Below are 20,719 nucleotides of genomic sequence, written 5' to 3' on the forward strand. Positions count from 1 at the left end.
ACAAGATATAATGGAGCCCTAACTTTTCAGTCTAAAGGTCACACAAGCTGAAATTGGGCAAGGAATGATGGCTCAAAGAGGTCCAATGGAGATCTCCCTCAGCGTGGTTATCAATGGTTGAGATTCACCGAAAATGAAAAAAAGCCATTAGTGACGTTCTATATAACTGGTGTTTTATTATGCAAAAAAATAGTGTTTGTTCTTAAATGACAAGATACCGATGTAAAATAGGCATATATACACAATGCAGGGATTCGCATCCAGTGTTCGTTCCACCAAAACCGGAAGTGACGTAGTTTGGACTTAGCACTGGTGTCTTGTAAGTACAAACTCCTTCTCCACTGAACCTCTTGAGCCGTCATTCCTTGTCATATTTCAGCTTGTATGACCCTTAGACTGAAAAGCTAGGGATCCATTATATCTGGTGAGTAGGAACACAGGAGAGGGGTGTGTGTGTGGTGTGTGTGTGTGTGTGTGTGTGTGTGTGTGTGTGTGTGTGTGTGTGTGTGTGTGTGTGTGTGTGTGTGTGTGTCCACGGAGTGAAAGTTTGGAGCACAAGAGCACTTTTATTGGGACATTTTGCTATATTCATTAACATGATTTTTGATCAATTGTTTTCACGTTGGACAATTTCTATTCAATATTAATTCTTGAACTATTGTGAGCGCTGTAATTATTTTCCCTAATAGTCTCCTCCTCTGGAAACACTGCGCCAGCCCATAAATTCTCACTTCCACTGCCGGACCTCAGTTATTCCAGCGGGGAGACACTGTGCAGGGACCAGGCCGGTCAGTCAGGGAGGCTGTGGCCAATTTTTGTCAAGAATCCTGTTAAAAAAAAAAAAAAAAAAAAAAAAAAAAAGCAGGGGCTTCCTAAGGAGAAAGTGGGTTCAGATTCCTGCATTTAAAAAAAAAAAAGGTCTAGTGCACTCCCAGGGTTGTATCCTGAACTTTGAAGTGACAGTTTTCTTTCCTGTTTTTTTGCTTATACATCAGAAAGCTATAGAAAAAAAACGAAATCTATGCATAGCTCTAAAAAGGAAGTGTGCCTCCTGTAGGGACATATTAGGGGAATCTTGGACAAAGGTGTTGTGCAGAGACTGTATAGACTCCCTTGTTAAGGAAAGGGAATCTGAACAGGAGTCAGGACTAGCAGCTTCAGTCAGAGCTCTCGAAAACCTCCAGATATAAAATTATCCCTGGATGAGGTAGAGGACCTCCTAAAGGCAATTTATACAACCCTTGGTATCCAGGCGGATAAAAAGCCCCTGACCGTTCATGACCAAATGTACTTGGGTTTGGGGGGGGACAAAAGTTTTTCCGGTACATGAGGTATTGATGGAAACAGTTAAAAAGGAGTGGCAAGATCCTGAAAGAAAGCCCTTCTTCTCTAGATCCCTAAAGAAAAGATTCCCATTTACAGAAGACCCGGCATCCATTTGGAATAAAAGACCCAAATTGTATGCCGCCTTCTCCCACGTCTCCAGACACACGGCTCTGGTGTTTGAAGACATGGGGGCCTTGGCAGATGTTATGGACAAAAGGATTGACTGCTTAAAAAAAAAAAAAAACATGGGACTCAGCTATTGGCAATTTAAATCCAGAAATGGTAATTACATTAGTGGCTCACAATTTAGAGGACTGGCTCTCACAGATCCAACATATTGAGGCAGGCACACATAAGGAAACCATTCTGTCTTCCTTCACTACAATGCTGCGAGGTATTGCTTACATAGCAGACACCTCTTCAGAGTCTGTCCGCATGTCAGGCAGAACAGCAGCTCTAGCCAATTCGGCCAGGAGGGCCCTCAGGCTAAAAACCTGGCCAGGGGATAGCGCCTCCAACGTGAAAATTGTGTGGCATACTTTTGACGGGTGACCTACTTTTTGGCCCAGGGCTAGAGACTATTATAGACCGCACAGCGGACAGGAAAAAAAATAAATAAATAAAAACTTTCCTCTTAAGCGGAAAACCCCTGTACAAACAAAAAAGGGTTTTCGTCCGCAAAGGCGCAGGGACACCAAAACCAGGAGGGGAAAAAAATCTGGCCCCAAAAAGGCAGGGGCAGAGGGACGATTTTTCGCCCTCCTGACCAGCCCCATAAAACCCAGTGACATTCCAAGTGGCCTTCCTCCCAAAGTGGGAGGCAATATCCCCCAATCATCTTATTCTAGGGGTAATAAGGCGATACCTCCTGGAATTCTCAAGACCACCACCACAAAGATTCCTCGTCACGCATTTACGTGTCACATGCATGGCAAAGGCCGAGACCTTGCTGGAAGCACTGAGGGAATTAGAAAATCAGGATGTCATTCACAGAGTCCCAAAAGCGGAAGAGGGAAGGGGGTTTTATTCTCATTTTTGTAGTTAAAAAAACCCTCAGGAAAATTCAGATTAATTCTGAATTTAAAGCCCCTGAACAAGTCAGTAGCATACAAAAGATTCCATATGGAGTCAATCTTTACAGTAAGGGCTCTACTAACCAGCAACTGTTTTATGGTATCTTTGGACCTAAGGGACGCGTATTTACACGTCCCTATAGCGGAGGCCTCGCAGAGGTTTCTACTCCTTGCTATAGACCTAGGGGGAGAAACAGTACACCTTCAGTTTCAGGCCCTGCCATTCGGGCTATCCTCGTTACCCCGCATTTTTACCAAGGTCCTGGCAGAAGCCATGGCCTTTCTTCGGCTCCAGGGGATATCAATAATCGCCTACCTGGACGACCTGCTCTTATTTTCAGTGTCGCCAATACAGTTAGCCAAGGATCTCGAACTAACAAAAAGGGTCCTTACAGACCTGGAGTGGCTACTGAATTAGGAGAAGTCCAGCCCGATCCCATCGCAACAGATCACGTATCTAGGATTCCTGTTGGGCTCAAAACTGTTGAGAGTTTTTCTACCAATAGAGAAGGTGCAAAAGCTGGACAGAGCGGTGGCCTCTCAAGATCAACCAGCTGTTTTCCATAAGGTTTTTAATGTCAGTATTGGGTCTACTTACATCTACCCTCCCAGCAGTGCAGAGGGCGGGATTACACTTTCGTCCTCTACAGATCTTCATTCTAGGTGTGTGGGACCACAGTCAAGAGGCTCTAGACACCCTAGTACATGTTCCACACCAAGTAAAGAGATCCCTCTGGTGGAGGAAAGTGACAAACCTGTCGCAAGGACATCTGGGGCTCATCCCAGTTTCTCGGGTAGTTACCATAGATGCAAGTGGCAAGGGCTGGGGAGCACATTTGGGGTCCCTTCTAGCTCAGGGCATATGGAAAGACGGCGAGCTGTCTCGGTCGTCCAATTGGAAAGAACCAAGGGCAGTTGGACTAGCCCTCAGGTCTTTCAAAAAACTCCTGGGCCACAACATTCAGGTGCGGTCGGACAACTTGTCAGCAGTGGCCTACTTAAGCAGGGTGGCACGAGAAGCAGAGCCCTGTTGACTTTAGCAACAGACATCCTGAGCTGGGCCGAGACCTGCACTCTAACTCTCAGCAGTTTTCCTGAGAGGAGAAAAGAACGCGATAGACTTTCTCAGCCGAAAGAGTGAGCGATGGCGACTGGATCCTCAACCAGGAGATCTTCAATCCCATAATAAAGAGATGGGGGTGCTTCCAGAAGTGGATCTTTTCGTGTCCAAAAGCAACGCAAAAACCCCCCGTTTTTTCTCCCTGAGAAAAGGAGAGGGAGCTTTAGGGGTGGGCGCCTTGAACCAGCGGTGTTGTTGCCAGAAGTTCTGAGAGAGTTTCAAATGGAAAACACGTCTCTGATTCTGGTGGCAACGCATTGGCCCAAGAGGGCATGGTTCTCAATACTAAAACAGTTGGCTGTAGAACCTGCCTTATTCTTGACCCCTCGGGAGGATCTCCTCTCTCAGGGGCCAGTCCTCTGTCCACGAGTACACCAGTGGAAGGTAACAGCCTGGCTACTGAGGGGGGTATATTAAAAGCTAAGGGTTTTTCAGAGAGGCTAGTTTCCACCCTCCTTGACAGTAGGAACAAGGAAACACCCAGATCTATGAGGTGGTCTGGCTACGTTTCAATAAATGGTGCATAGAAAGCTCTCAGTACGGAGCTCCTCCACAGTGTTGGAATTTTTGCAGTGTGGGGCAGACAAGGACTTATCCATTAGTACCCACAAAAGGTCAAGCGTCAGCCCTCAGTGTTTATTTAGAAGAACATCTGGCTGCCAACCCGTGGGTAGTCAGATTCTTTAGGGCTCTGGCTAGACAGAGACCGGTCCAGGGTCTACCCTTTCCCAGGTGCGATTTATCTTTAGGATTACAAAGCTTAACGGGAGCCCCCTTTGAGGCTTTAGAATAATGTTTACTAAAGGAGCTTACTTTGAAGACAGTTTTTCTGGTAGCGGTAACAACTGCCAGGAGGATCAGTGAGATTGAGGCATTATCAGTCAGATCACCCTTTTGCGTTATTTTCCCAGACCGGATAGTTTTTTTAAGACCGATTCGGCCTTTTTGCCGAAAGTGGCATCTGGCTTTAATAGAAGCCAGGAAGTAGTCTTACCCTCATTTTGTCCCAATCCCTCCGGAGAGAAGGAATTGAAATTTCATTATTTAGATGTATCCTACACTATCTAGAGCTGACCAAGGCATTTAGAAGGTCAGACTGCTTTGTTTTCCGGGGCCAGAAAAGGATGCAGGGCATCCTGACGCACTATCGCTAGATGGCTCAGAGTAGCCATCGAGCAGGCCTATTCAGTTGCAGGGAAAGAAATCCCAGTGGGTATTAAAGCACACTCTACCAGAGCTATGGCAGCCTCTCAAGCAGAAAGAACGGGAGCAATGCCAGAACAGCAACATGGTCCAGCTACTTTACTTTTGTAAAACACTACAGAGTGGACCAGGTGTCGGCAGATGAGCAGGCCTTTGGGCGAAAGGGTGGAACTACAGCTTGCAAAACCTAACTGGTAAGTGCGCGTTTATCCTCTCATAGTGGCTGTCCTGAAAGACGATTAGGGAAAATTAGTTACGCTTACCGGTAACGTCTTTCCCAGTAGTCTTTCAGGACAGCCCTAGTTACCCACCCAAAAATTGGGGGGTCTTATAAAGGACCAGAACGCAGCAGGATAATGGAATCTGACAGCATGTTATTGTGTTTTTTTGTCTCCCCAGCTGGCCGGAGGTAATAGCGATATAAACTGAGGTTCGGTAGGGGAAGTGAGAATTTATGGGCTGGCGCACTGTTTCTAGAGGAGGAGACTCTTAGTGGTGGTCCTGAAAGACTACTGGAAAAGACATTACCGGTAAGCGTAGCTCTAATTTTTGTTGCTTTAATATACCTCTGTTGCAGAAAAGAAAGTTGGGCCTATATTCTGAAGGTGGCTTCATCTCTGCTTTCTTCTATATCCTTCCTTGTAGGACGGAAGAGCAGATAGTAGGATGAGAAAGATCTTCAGCAGCTGGCCTCATTTAAAAATACCCTGTTTGTGTCCTTCTCCAAGAGATCGTTTCCACCCACTACCTTGGTTCAGCCCAGTGCTTTCTAAAACAAGTAATGAGGGAGGCGTGGTCCTGAGATGTAAAACAAACCCTATTCTGAGATGCAGTAAGGTAGTACATGATGGGATACAAAGTTTCCCGGATTGTCACATGCCACAGGAAGTCAAGGCTCAGAAGGCATATTTGACATTTTGAAGAGAGGGTGTAGATTCAAGGCTGCCATGGGACTAGGTAAGTGAGAGATAAGCACATTAAGATAGCTTGGGCAGAAGAGACATTATAAAGGCTTCTATACAAGTATAAATTGTAATTACATGTATAATATTTATTCTGTGTCAATGTCCTGCATGAGCCTCATATCCCCAGATGACGTTAGAGAGAAATGCGTTTTAGAGGTGCCTTGCTCATGATGTTATTCCGCAAGTCCGCCTGACCGCTTGGACGTGCTGTTTGTAACACATGCTGTGCATTTCCTTAAAGATTGCAAGTGCGATTCTCATTTTATTAAAGTCTTGGTAAAATACTACACTATGTGGATTTTCCGCTGTACTTTAACTTCCTCCATGGCGTCTATCTTGGCTTAGGAGATCGTGGAACCTTTGCATGCAAGATCATGGTGCATATGGCTGCTATGCCGCAAGGCATCTAATGATCTCCTTGTGGGATCAGAGCAGCTGGTAAGGAGTTTGTTTAACCACTTCAGCCCCGGAAGATTTTAACCCCTTCCTGACCAGAGCACTTTTTGCGGTTCAGCACTGCGTCGCTTTAACGGACAATTGTGCAACATTGCGCCCAAACAAAATTGATGTCCTTTCCCCCCGCCCCCACAAATAGGAGCTTTTGTTGGTATTTATTCACCCCTTTTGTTTTTATTTTTTGCATTATAAACCAAAAAAGCTTGACAATTTTGAAAAAGAAAAAGCAATTTTTTTACTTTGCTATAAGAAATATCCCCAAAAATGTATAAAAAAAATAAATTTTTGCCAAGATATATTCTACATATTTGAGAGAATTTTTTTTGTAATAAGCATATATTGGTTTGTGCAAAAGTTATAGCGTCTACAAGATAGGGAATAGGTTTATGGCGTTTTTATTCTTTTTTTTATTTGTAATGGTGGCAAGCTGTGATTTTTATCATGATTGAAACATTATGGCGGACACACCATTTTTGGACCACTGCTATTTATACAGCGATCAGTGCTATAAAAATGCACTGATTACGGTGTAAATGACAATGGCAGGGACGGGATTAAACACTAGGGGGTGATCAAGGGGTTCAGTGTGTCCTAGAGTGTGATTCCAACTGTGGAGGGATGGGCTACCACTCACATGACAGTGATCACTGCTCCCGATGACAGGGAGCAGTGATCTGTCATGTCACTAGTCAGAATCGGGAAATGCCCTGTTTACTGCATCTCCCCGTTCTGTGGCACGATCGTCAGGACTCCAGCAGACTGAGTCCACGGGCCCGGTGTAGCCCATTAAAGGGGACATACAGGTACGCCCATCTGCCCACCACTGCCATTGTGCTGACATATCGGCGTGCAGCTGTCGGCAAGTGGTTAATAGCTTGTGTGGATTTATTTTGGGAGAACTTTCTTCAGTGGTACAAAGTTATCATTCCTTCACAGGGTAAAACTATTCAGATTTAAAAAATTTTTTTTTAAACCTGAGCACTCTGAGATAGATAGAGAATAAAATATATATATATATATATACACACATACACACACACACACACACACACACACACATATATATATACATATATACACACACACACACACATATACATACACACACACATATATATATATATACACACTTTTTGCACAATTTATACATTTATATGGACTTTATTTGCACAGATATGATTTAATTTTTTTATTTTTTGTGATTAACTTATACCTAGCACAAGGATAGCACATTTAATTGGTTGGAGCATCTATTATGAAAAGTGGAATTCTGCTTAAAAAGATTAACTTATCTTTTAAAGTGAAACCGCACTCTACCAATCAAAATTGACTATTTGTAAACCTTATGCTGCTAGCATTAGTAAATAGGAAATTATATCATATTTACTTTTTTTAAACTTTGTTTTTTTACATTTGTTCAGTTACTTCTTGGTTTCTTGCCTAGGCAAGTGTCATACATACGGGAGTCTTCAGGAGAGGAGGATGGATGTTCTCACCTTAGCCCATGCATGCAGGACAGTGCTCTAAGGGCAGATGAATTCCATAAAGTAAAATGCTGCATGGATCATCTTACTCAGGATGGCCATGGCCAGAAATGCTAGGGAGTGTTTTTTGAAGAGATTTCTCAACAAAATAAATCCTAAAGACATGCATGGATGGAGGGGGTTTGCTTTGAATATTAAAAATAAATGAAATGGTGTTTTTGCTTTGTGGTGCTCAGATGCAGTGTAGTTTCACGCTAAACAGGTATTCATGGGCAACTACACAGAGGCTGTTACCACCAGGCAATTCCATCATTCCCAGAAATAGAAATGCAAAAAACAAAAATAAAAAAAAAAACCCTGACAAAATAAAAGTTGCTTAACTCTGAAGAAATGGCTGCACTCCAAGATCCATCAAAATTCTTATTCAATAATGAACATCCCAAGTGTTACAGACAGTTCAAATGTTAGACGGGTTTTACATACCAAGGTAATGAATAAGCGCACCTGCAAGTATGTGAAACGCATCTATCATTTGAACGGTCTAAGACCCCTTTTACACCACACCGCCCATAGCGTCGGCGGTAAAACGCCGCTATTTTTAGCGGTGTTTTACCGCTGGATTTGAGGCGCATTTCTACCGCTAGCGGGGCGCTTTTACCCCCACTAGCAGCAGAGAAAGGGTTAAAACCGCCAGCAATAGCAGCGTTTTGCCGGTGATATTACAGCACTGCCCCATTGATTTCAATGGGGAGCAGCGGTGGAGGAGCGGTTAAAACACCGCTCCTTCACCGGTCCAATGAAGCTGCTGGCAGGACTTTTCCCTGACGTCCTTCCAGCGCAACGCTGTAGTGTTAAAGTCCTCGAGCTTTCACACTACAGACAATGGTGCAGCTTTTTTAGGGTGGAGTGCAGGCGCTATTTCTAACGCTATAGTGCCTGCAAAACGCCCTGGTGTGAAAGGGTCTAACACTTGGGATGCTCATTATTAAATAAGAACTGTGAACTTGGAACTTGGTGCAGCCATTTCTTCGTATGCGGAGGCACTTACGTATAGCATTAGGCTTCCTGTCTCACCTAGAGCAGCGAGTTCTTGTGTTTGGATAAAAGTCACTTAGCCAACACAAGATGCCTAAACAAACCCATTCCCCCTTGATTTTGCGAAGCAAATGGTATCGTCAAACCCCAAGCACAACCTACCTCTGCTACCCCTCCACCAACAATGCAAAGTGCATCCCTTATCAATTTTTTGACTTTAACACTTAAAAGTGGAATGATTGGGGGGGGGGGGGGGGAGGGGTGCGTGTGCCGGAACTGACTTCAAAAACAAGAAGCTGGGTGACAAAATGTAGGAACTGCAGGGCACATGAACCCATTTATTGTAGGGATCAGCCCATCTCAGATCATTACCAACAGACTGACAGCAGCTTGCTACCAAAGGACCATTCTTTCTCCAATAAATTGGACAAATCTTGGGATGAAATGGAATACACCTTAACCACCTTCAGACCGGACCATTTTGCTGGTCAATGACCAGAGGTCTTTTTACAATTTGGCACTGCGCTGCTTTAACTGGTAATTGCGCGGTCATGCAATGTTGTACCCAAACAAAATTTGCGTCCTTTTCTTCCCACAAATAGAGCTTTCTTTTGATGGTATTTGATTGCCTCTGCGATTTTTATTTTTTGCGATATAAACGTAAAAAGACCGCAAATTTTGAAAAAAAAATGATATTTTCTACTTTTTGTTATTAGAAAAATCCAATAAACTCAATTTTAGTCATACATTTAGGCCAAAATGTAGTCAGCCACATGTCTTTGGTAAAAAAAAAAGTCAATAATTGTATATTTATTGGTTTGCGCATAAGTTGTCACATCTACAAACTAAGGTACGTTTTCTGGAATTTACGCAGCTTTTAGTTTACGACTGCCTATCTCATTTCTTGAGGTGCTAAAATGGCAGGGCAGTACAAAACCCCCCCAAATGACCCCATTTTGGAAAGTAGACACCCTAAGGAAATTGATAAGTGGCATGTTGAGCCCATTGAATATTTTATTTTTTTGCCTCAAGCGATTGAATGACAAAAAAAAATTTTTTTTTTTTTTTTTTTACACAAAGTTGTCACTAAATGATATATTGCTCACGCATGCTATGGGCATATGTGAAATGACACCCCAAAATAAATTCTGCTGCTTCTCCTGAGTACGGGGATACCACATATGTGGGACTTTTTGGGAGCCTAGCCGCGTACGGGGCCCCGAAAACCAAGCACCGCCTTCAGGCTTTCTAAGGGCGTTACAGTTTTGAAGGCCATAAAATGCCAAGATGGCACAAACCCCCCCCCAAATGACCCCATTTTGGAAAGTAGACACCCCTAAATTTAGGGGTACACTAGTGAGACTAGGTAATAAATGGCGGGTGCCCTGAAACTATAAAAAAAATAACTAACCAACCAGCGTCACCTGTAACAGTTATATGGTGATCACTGGTGAAAGGGTTAACTAGGGGGCAATCAGGGGGCTTTATGCGGTAGTATATGGGGGTCCCTGGCGCTATAAAAAGCTGCGGCGAACCTAAATACCTACCTGCCTAACTAGCGTCACCTGTGACACTAATACAGTGATCAGAAAAACGATCGCTTATTAGGCTGGGTTCACACTGGAGCGATGCGGGAACGCCACGAATCCGCGGCGGGTTCCCGCATCACATGCCTCCCGGCGGCAGTTCACACTGCCCTATGCGAACTGCTGGGGGTGTCAGTGAAATGTTAATGACACCCCCAGATCAGTTCGCATATCGCAGTGCGATCTGCAAACTCTGATCGCATGGTGTGAACACCCATGCGATCCGATTCTGCTGCGGACCAAAAAAAGGGTCCCGTGCGAGTTTGCGGCGGGTGCGACACGAATTCAGCCATACTATCTGTATGGCTGAACTCGAATCGCACAGAGATCGGATGTGATTTGCACTGCAGTGCGGTGCGAATCACATTCGTTCTCATAAACCGCTGCAATGTGAACCCAGCCTTAGTGACACTGGCGACGGGGGGGTGATCACGGGGTTAAACCTTTATTGGGGGGGTTAGGGGGGCACATTAGAACTAAAGGGGGCTAACCCTAACTGCCCTAACAGTTATTACAGTCACAAATGACACCAATGCAAAAAAAAAAAAAAAAAAAGCAATTGGTGTCACTGTGACTGGGGGGGCAGGGGTAATTGGGGGGTAAAGGGGGGTAAAGGGGGGGTGTGAGTGTGCCTGGCATGTTCTACTGTATGTGTGGTGTGTTGGTGCAACTCACCGAACCTCTCTCCTCGGTGCCGGAACGAAAAATACCGACACGGAGGAGAGAATACATCACTTCCTCTCCTGTGTTTACATTACAGGAGAGGAAGTGATGTCACGGGACATTTTCATTCGTCGGGAGCGATCGCGAGGGGGTGGCAATGAATGAATGGCCGTCCCCTCGTCCGGGATCGCTCCCGAACGAATACCGACCGCCGCAGGCACCGGGCGGGGGCCCGATCGGGCCCCCGACCGGCGGGCAGGCAAGGACGTACATGTAAGCCCTTATGCCTGCCCGTGCCATTCTGTCGACGTACATCGTCGTGCGGCGGTCGGCAAGTGGTTAAGGATGACCACTTACTAAAATGTATTGGCTACAACAGGATGCATTGAGGCCTTTTCTTTGACAGCTAATGAAAATGAAGGTTCATCTTTACAAAATAATCTTGCCATGTTTTATAAATCAGACCCTTTGGACAATTATTCACTTCTAAGAAGTGAGTTTGGTGGGCTCCATGCCGTAGTCACATAGGAAAATTTAGATAGCCTCTTGCTTACAGACATGTAGTAATGTTTAAAAATACCCATGGGAGGCATTTAACCAGATTCCAGGACCCCACTATCACAAGCCGAGAAAGTTGGGCCTCGTGAAATAAACAGCATCAGATGGAAACATTGATTACTTCAAAATTGCACAACTCCTGAGATAAACAGTACCATCTATTATTAGAGATCACAGCACATCACCTATTGTGAGAAGATTGTTAGTCTACTTTGTACTATATAAAAGAGGCACAGTAACCCTTCTGCACCATCATGTACCTTGAGATAGGATCCATAGTACTTTGTCACATAAGGGCTGTCACACTGACTAAGAACGGTTATTTCTTGTTGTATATCTTCTATTTCATCCTCTGCTTCTTCCAGATCTATAATTTTTATAGCAACCACATGCTGAGTCCGGTTATCAATACCCTTAAAAACTTCTCCAAAGGACCCCTTTCCAATGCGTTCCAGTTTTGTGAACAACTCTTCTGGATCAGCCCGGTGGTTCTAGGAGGGGGGGAAACAAAAATCAGAGTTAAAAACGTAAGATTTTTTAATGGGCTCAGATATTACATCACAATTTCTACACAAGTCTAAAGCATAGCATAAGCTGCATCTTGGTTTAGAGAAAATTGCTGTTGTGTTAACAGTCTCCCCCAAGGGCTGAAGGATACTGCAGGCAGCCCAGAGGAACCTTCGAGCAACATATGAATGTGACCCACTAAAACAAATTGGCCTTGGTAAGGGTTAAGGGCCAATCTGTATCCAATCAGGTAGCCTCTTATGTTACATAGCTGTTGACTGGATTTATTGCGCCCCCCCCCTTCAAATAGGTGCAGTATCTCAACCACTACCCTGTGTCACTCTATTCTCCGCCCCCTACCCACCTCCAAGCAATACTGCTGCTCTTTGTCCCTACCCACCTACTAAGAAAAAAATAAAAATCTTGCAGCAACCATATGAAATGAGGTAGTGTGGTATATGGAACTTACAGTATGGTATACAGAATGAGACCGTACACAATAGGGAAGGCACAGCATGGCATATCGGATGAGGTGGTGTGTAATAGGAAGTGTACAGCATTCATAAGGAAGGTGGGCAGTGTGGAATAATGAACAGCATTGGATACTGCGTCTAACACACACTTGTGTCCCTTTAGTTAGGCTTTGTCCCATTCACACCTGCAGTGAAAACACACAGTTGAACACTGCTGTCACTCGCAAACCAGGGCAGTGTCACACTTAAGCTGGATACACACTGCAAGTCTCTCCCCTTGCCAGGATACACTGATCAGCACTCGCAGCCAATGGTCAGATGCTGGTTTTCCACCATGCCACTTAAACAAAAGCTTGTCGTTAGATAGGCATCTGTCAGACAGACTTACAAACTGACCGAAAGTCAGCCAGTTCCAGCTGAAACGGATGATTTTCTGACCGTGTACACTACTGGAATCCTCTGCGGACTTTCTATTTGATGACGTCATCAACCTTATCTGCAATCATCTGTCCCAGTGAATCACCACTGGCTGGAGGTCTGAAAATGGAAAAACTTACCTGGGGGCAAACATTGTCCTTGTGTGGAATTTATAAATAAAATCCAAGCTTCAATTTTTTTTTTTTTTTTTTTTTTTTTTTTTTTAAAGGGGGCGGTTTCCCTGAAATTTTAAGAAGATACAGTACTCTAGTGGCAGCTAGGCAAGGGAATTGACACAGATGCTCAAGGGAGATTCTGAGAAAAGCAAATCTCATAAGAGGTCTTTTCATGACATTCTGAATCTTCAGTGTTCCCCGGATCTTGCCTTTGCATAAGCCCCTTGGGTGGAAGGGGGTGTGTATGGTAGGTACATTATTTTTTATTTTGGGGGTGGGGTATGGATCTTATATGTTGATATAAGGTTGACTTAAAGAGGAATGGAACTTGTGCAACTATGCCAAAAAACAAAAAGGGTGACAGTGTGCAAAGGACTGGCCAACACTATTGGCAGTTAAAGTGATTGTAAAGGTTTTTTTAAACAGGTTATACTTACCTGCTCTCTGTAAGGGTTTTACACAGAACTGCCCCAATCCTCCTTTTCTGGGGTCCCCCGTGGCACTCCAGGCTCCTCCCTGCCCCCACAGACAGTCGCTTCCCATTGGGGGGGGGGGCACTCAAGAGTCCTGCTGCTGCGTCCACTGACATGACAGAATGCATTGAGGCGAAAAACCTTGACACTTTCGAACTCCTTTAACTTTTCCCCATTACTGACCTACCCTGCCAAGAACTTAGAAACTGAAAGTAACCAAGATTGGTTGTCTTGGACAAATGCCATATTTTCTTTTATGCATTTTTAAAGCCTAATAAAGATAATAGATTTGCACTATCATTTCAAAACCTCCGGAATGTTTTAACTTATCCTAAAGTATAGAATTAAAAGAAAAAAATATAATATATAAATTGATGAGTTTGCATGTAAAATATTAAAGCATTTACTTCTGGCTTGCTGAACAGGAAAAAACTGCATTCCATATGCCACCAGACTAATCCCATAATCCTTAGCAACTGATTATCTAAAAGTGACTGCACATGTGAAGCACTGGACCACATATCACTTTTTTCAAAGTATCAAATATTGAAAAAGAGGCCCTATCTCAATAGAAAATATGGTCAAATGCCAGAAGTCTGGTGAATTAATGCCATGGAGATTGATACAAAAGCACAGCGCATAACAGGGTCTGACCCCTGCTGTCAACCACAGAGACAACACAGTATAAAGCTTGTGCAGGTCAAGAGAGGTCAGAAGTAAAGTTGATGAAATGAAAGCACATTTAGCAGCTAATGTCTGCCTTAAAAATACCTTTATAGAGCATATGCAAGGTTTACAGCGGCATGACAAAGGCCACAAACACTTAGGCTCGGTTCACACAGGGGCGACTTGTCCAGGCGACTTCGCCGCCTGACAAGTCGCGCCCCGTTCTGTACTACGGAACCGTTCTAATAGGAGCGACTCAAGTCGCTCCGACTTAGAAAAAAGGTTCCTGTACTACTTTTGCGGCAACTTCGGGCGACTTGCATTGACTTCTATACAGAAGTCGTTTTGCAAGTCGCCGCTGAGGTCGCGGCGCTGCAAGTCGTGCCGCCTACTGTGTGAACCGAGCCTTAGGCCCCTTTCACCAAACCGCGACTTTAAAGTCACACGATTTTGCGGCCGCAATTTCAGGGAATGCCTGTGTAACTCGCATCAAAGTCGGACCAAAGTAGTACAGGGACTACTTTGAAGTCGCACAGATATGAACGGTACTCCTTGGAAAACACAGGGTATGACTTGTCATATGACTTTGCAGTCCCAAGTTGCAGGACAAGTCGCACAAGTGTGAAAGGGGCCTTAATAGATTTATGTATGCTACTCTGTATAAGGAAATATTTTCTCTAAATAAAAAAGGACACAAGCCTGCCTACACAGTTTTATATGTGTAACATCTGCGTTGTGATCTCCAGTTTCTCCTTTATATTTGTTTCTGTACAGGGTTTATTCACACTAGAAGAAACGCTGATCGCACCGCTGCTGGTCAGCGCTGGGAGGATACAGTGTCAAAGCATTGATGCCAGTGTGTCAGTTTACGTTTTTGTTACAACCTTATCAAAATGTTACAAGTGACATTTAATGAATTTCATATTCTCTCCACCGGAGGGGGGGGGGGGGGGGGGGGGGGGGAGGAGGAGAACTTTTCCCCTTTACCTACCAGCACATCTCAACGCAAATGGTGCAAATGAGTCTCAGTTGTGTCCCATCTGCCCAGCTTAAATTTAGACAGACTGGTCGGCAAGCAGTCAACCACTCTACAAGGACTAACCAAGTTGGTCTAAGACAGTGTTGATCAACTTCAGTCCTCAAGGCGCCCCAACAGGTAGGCCCCTTTCACACGGGGGCGGGGGCGGGAGCGACGTCTGCGGTAAAGCGCTGCTATTTTTAGCGGCGGTCTGCGGCCGCTAGCAGGGCTGTTTTAACCCCCGCTAGCAGACGAAAAAGGGTTAAAAACACCCGCAACTTTGCCACACTGCCCCATTGATTTCAATAGGTAGGAGCGGTGAATACAACGCTCCAAAGATACGGCTAGCAGGACTTTTTTCACCGTCCTGCTAGCACACCACTTCAGTGTGAGGGGCCGTTTTCAGGCGCTATTTTTAGCGCTGTAGCGCCTCAAAACCGCCCCAGTGTGAAAGGGGCCGTAATGTTTTCAGGATTTCCCTCAGATAAAACAGCTGTGGTAATTACTAAGGCAGTGAAACTGATCAAATCACCTGTGGAAAATAATGGAAAGCCTGAAAACCTGACCTGCTGGGGCACCTTGAGGACTGGAGTTGAGAAACCCTGGTCTAAGATCAGAAAGTAGCAGTAAAACATGACAATACATCCAGGAGCTATCCTCATATTATACCACACAAACGTACCTACAGGTCCCTATACAGCACATGTATGGCACACTACACTATTTTGTACACAGGAACACCGACACTATACAAAAAGAAACCAGTACAAAATGCACAGGCTTTTATTTTGCCATAATTATTATTACATGTAGATTGGAAAAACAAAAGCAGCATGTGACTGGTTTCATTCAGACTAACAGCTGAACTACCAATAGCTTAGTGTGCCATGATAAAGATGCTCAGTGTCCAGTCCAAAGAAAAAAAGCTGTTGGAATAGCATTTTCTAAATTTCATGAATTACCATACTTGCATGGAATGTCATTACTATTAGCAACTTAAAAAGTGCATCTAAACCCACAAACAAATTAGAACATAATGCAGCTTATCAATCCTTGGATGAGGTGGCTGTATTTAAGGCCTCATTCACATGGGGCAATTACAGCCGTGCCATGTGCAGGGCCAAGTTTTACCACCATGGGGATATAAGGTGTTGTGTGCAAGCCCTGTGCCAGTGTTCTGTCAAAAGAGCCAACTCATCAAAACCTCCAACCACGTCAACAGTGGCAGCATGTACACTACGGTACAGGACAAGTTGCCTGTGTTAACAGACCACCAGGTAAAGCGGAAAAAATTTGGTCAGGTTGTTTGTTATTAGCACAGGCAGACTAACAATATTTACTCATATTGTCTATCGTAGTGTATATGCAATCTGTGTTCTGTCAAAGCAGATAGTCATCGAAATCTGCAATTACTGCTGCTGGAGTCAAGATTTTGGCATAACACTGGCAGTCCCATTGTTGTCTATTGGGACACAGCCGCTGCTCCAAAAGTGTAATATGTGACACTTTAAAAAGCCTTTACAGTTTATCAGTTTAGAGTTAAATGTGAGCTACGGCACCAGAATTGCTCATTCTGATGTTTACACTGCATGTGTGAGATATTGCCACGTTTACATATATACGTGCCAAACCTATGTAAGCTTTTGCAGCACAGGGAGATGGCTGGACCCTGGGGTTTCACATACCTGGTGACTACTACAATGTTGTGGAGGACTCTCTTGCACCTCCTGTCCAACAATCCAGAAGGTAGAGAGAGTGAGGGCACAGAGTGGCTTGAGTGCCAGAGTAGCTAGCTGAAGTCCACTCTTAGGGGGTTGAATCTGGGGTGGGGGGGTCCTAATAAGATACTGAAGCAGCTTGGCACCTGAGCAGGAGATGGTAGCAGAGCCGGTATGCAGGCAGCCGGGTAAACAAGGGACCAAGTCAGCAGACAGAGCAAGTCCAGGAAGCAGGCCAAGGTCATTAACAGTCAGGCAGCACAGCACAGAATCAGCAGGCAAAGAAGAGTCCAGTAAACAGGCCGAGGCCAGAGAGATCATGTGAGCAAGGTTAATGCAGGAGCAAAGGCAGGTTCAATGAATCAGGTTACAGGAATACAGGTACAAGCTGAAGACCATTTGGCAACTGCTCATGGCGACAGGCCAGTTTAAATAGGCAACTGTACGCACGCCGATTCGGATGTGCACATAATGAACTGCATACATCGCCTCTTTGCCTAGAAGTATTAGCATGTGAGCAATGCACACGAATATGAGGATAAGCCCGCACTGGTTTTCTAGTGCTGGCAATCTGGTATACCTTACACAAGGTGAGTTTGGGGACAATCGCACACATCATATTGGGACACAGAAGCTACGCACATGTAGTGTCCCAACTGATGTGAATGGGACTACCCTCATCGGGATGCATGGAACACCTGTGCACTCACGTGCAGGCAGATACGACCCTGATGTGATCGCCCGTGTGAATGAGGCCTTTTCACCTGGTGCTAATGCCATTATGACACTTCCTTTTCCAAGAGCACCATACTGACTGTAATGTGTGCAAAGAGGAAGTGTGAGGACTACACAAAACCACCCCCCCCCCTTTTTTCATTAATTTCCAAAACATGGGCAGTGTTATATAGTCTACAGAGGTAACCTGTAGATGGTTGATAAGACAGCTTCAGCTAAGGCTCCATTAAGGCTGCATTCACACCTGAGCGTAGCTTTTCAAGCATTTTTTGCTGCGTTTTTTACCGCGATTCGCGGCGTTTTTTTTACCGCGTTTTGTCGTGAATTTGTGCAGGGCAAAAGGTCACCAATGTTAAAGAAAAACACCCAAATCAGCCCGATTCGCGCGACAAAAAAGGGTCCGGAAGTTGTTTGAGCTTCAGGCGTAGGGCTTCAGGCGACTTGGAGTGGAGATGTGAACCATCTCCATTGAGAATAATGGATTTTTTTCCCCTCCAGCGTTTTGTAGCTTCAGGCGTCAAGCTACAAAACGCTCAGGTGTGAATGGGGTCTTACACTACATGTAGCAGGAACTAGCGTTCGCACTCACAATTTTATGTGTGCAATTTCACATGTCACGCATGAGCTAGCCCATTGAGTTCAATGGGCTGCCCAAAAGAAGCTGACAATTTTGGGTGAAAAATCTTCGCGATTTTAAAAAGGTGCGATCTGCCACAATAGCAACGAGATTCTGACACGCAACAATCGCAGCAAAATTGCACCACATTTAATAAACCATTTAAAATGAATGGCACCCAAACGTGCATTACACGCTCTTAAGTAATTGCCATGCATTTGGATCCTGTCGACTATTCCAAATCACCGAGTGTGAATGGGGCCTAAAATTGCACATTCCACAGGAAAACAGGAGATCAGTGGATTTTTTTTTACAGAACTTGTATCGATTTGATAGGTGCAAAAAAAAACAAAAAAAAAAACAAAGCACTTTCAAATGGCACATTTAACTGTTTGCCATCTGGGGCAATTTTTTAATTTTCATATACATGTTAACCACTTCTATACAGGGCACTCACACCCTTCCTGTTCAGGCCAATTTTCAGCACTGTTGCACTTTGAATGACAATTGCACTGTCATGCAATGCTGTACCCAAACAAAAATTACTTTTAGACAGTTTACACTTTTTTTCCCTCATTTAACTTTAGTGCTATCAAAAGGCGCAAACAAGACCCTGTGTGATAGCTTTGGACAATGACAGATCTCTAAAGAGTGCATCAGGGGTCTATTAGACCCCCAATATCCCCCCTGCCCTTTAAGACATGATCAGACGCTTCCCTGGCTCTAACGGACAGGGAAACGGCACTGAAACCAGAAGGAACAAAAGCCTCATTGCTTCCAGCTTCAATCACAGAGGAGATAAGGGAATGGATGTTCCATCTCTTCTGGGAAGCGGACCCAACTGCTTACAATGATCACTGGGGTGGCAGCAGGAGGGGATAGACTCCACAGCACTGTAAAAGTGGCAAAGCAGCTGTAAAAGCCCTCTTTTACGTGAAAGCTGATCGCCAGCTCTGGAAAAATAAGGATAGCAGGATCATGGCTGTAGCTCCAACCCTGGTATAACATGCTGTCCAGGACATTTATGTTTGCTGGACAGCAAATAGAGCAAAAAGGAAATGCTCATGGTTGGGGTTTCTTATAGCACAGGGATTAAAAGAAAAACAAACTGCGCCACAAGAGTGAAATCCATCTATAACCTAAAAACATAGCACAAATAAAGGGTGTGTGTGGTGTGTGTGTGTGTGTGTGTGTGGTGTGTGTGTGTGGTGTGTGTGTGTGGTGTGTGTGTGTGGTGTGTGTGTGTGTGTGTGGTGTGTGTGTGTGGTGTGTGTGTGTGGTGTGTGTGTGTGTGGTGTGTGTGTGTGTGGTGTGTGTGTGGTGTGTGTGTGTGGTGTGTGCGTGTGGTGTGTGCGTGTGGTGTGTGCGTGTGGTGTGTGTGTGTGTGTGGTGTGTGTGTGTGTGGTGTGTGTGGTTCTATACCTCAAAAAAAGCTCACACTAGAAAAAAAATACCATAAATAAAAATACAATGCTGTTTTTTTCTTCTTCTGAAAATGTGAGTTGCAACAAGCATGCAAATCAGAAGTTCTGACTTTACTGGCTGTCAAACTGGGAGCAACGGCTGTGTCTGAATGAATGGGACTGCCTGAACACCAATGCAGACCATTTGTGCAGGGAATCACAGCCTTCGAATGGGTATTAATGCAGACTTTTGGGTATTAATGCAGAAAAGTACACTTTTGTCAACAAGGCCCAAGACTGCCCACCACAATCAGTCATGCTTGCTTCATCTATATCAGGGGTGTCCAAACTACGGCCCTCCAGTTGTTCAGGAACTACAATCCCCATCATGCCTAGTCATGTCTTTGAATGTCAGAGTTTTACAATGCCTCATGGGATGTGTAGTTCTGCAACAGCTGGAGGGCCGTAGTTTGGACACCCCTGATCTATATCAAGCATTCTTAAAGTTCTGTAGGCACATTTAAAGCAGAACTCTGGGCAACTTTTTTTGTGCCCATGCATGTGGGGCTGTGCTTGCACTGCATTGGTTAGCGGTTAGTTTTTGTCTAGGGCAGCCTTTCTCAACCTTTTCAACAATGGGGAACCCTTAACATAACTTTTCGGTCTCAGGGAACCCCTGCTAATTACGACTATATCTACAACTCATGATACATTACTGTGATGGTCAGTGGGAAGAATTACCCCCTTACAGATGGTGTCAGTGGGAACTTATCTGAGAAGCATAAACTGCTCATTGCTCAAGAAACCCTTGGCAACCTCTGGAGGAACCCTGGTTGAGAAACCCTGGTCTAGGGGTTCCTAAAACAGAGATACAGTGGGGACAAAGTATTTGGACCCTCTTAAAATTTTTCAGTTATGTTGCAGCCATTTGCTAAAATATCATTTACGTTAATTTTTTTCCTCATTGAAACACTGACACACACACATACACACAGCACCCCATATTGACAGAAAGAAACAGAATTGTTGACATTTTTGCAGATTAAAA

The 20,719-nt window shown here is 44.5% G+C and overlaps 1 protein-coding gene across 2 annotated transcripts in view; it reads right to left on the minus strand.

Annotated features, from left to right (window-relative positions):
• The window catches only part of STK26 (serine/threonine kinase 26), a 179,823-nt gene that overhangs the window by 97,050 nt on the left and 62,054 nt on the right, over window positions 1-20,719 (minus strand). For both annotated transcript variants that reach the window (XM_077493978.1, XM_077493977.1), the window contains one exon: window positions 11,730-11,960. In XM_077493978.1, coding sequence (XP_077350104.1) covers window positions 11,730-11,960 — 231 coding nt within the window. The remainder of the gene's footprint in view (window positions 1-11,729; window positions 11,961-20,719) is intronic.

This window comes from Lithobates pipiens, unplaced genomic scaffold, assembly GCF_037356315.1.
Source record: "Lithobates pipiens isolate NorthernLeopardFrog02 unplaced genomic scaffold, aLitPip1_a1.2 Scaffold_1, whole genome shotgun sequence".
In the NCBI taxonomy this organism is placed as follows: Eukaryota; Metazoa; Chordata; class Amphibia; order Anura; family Ranidae; genus Lithobates; species Lithobates pipiens.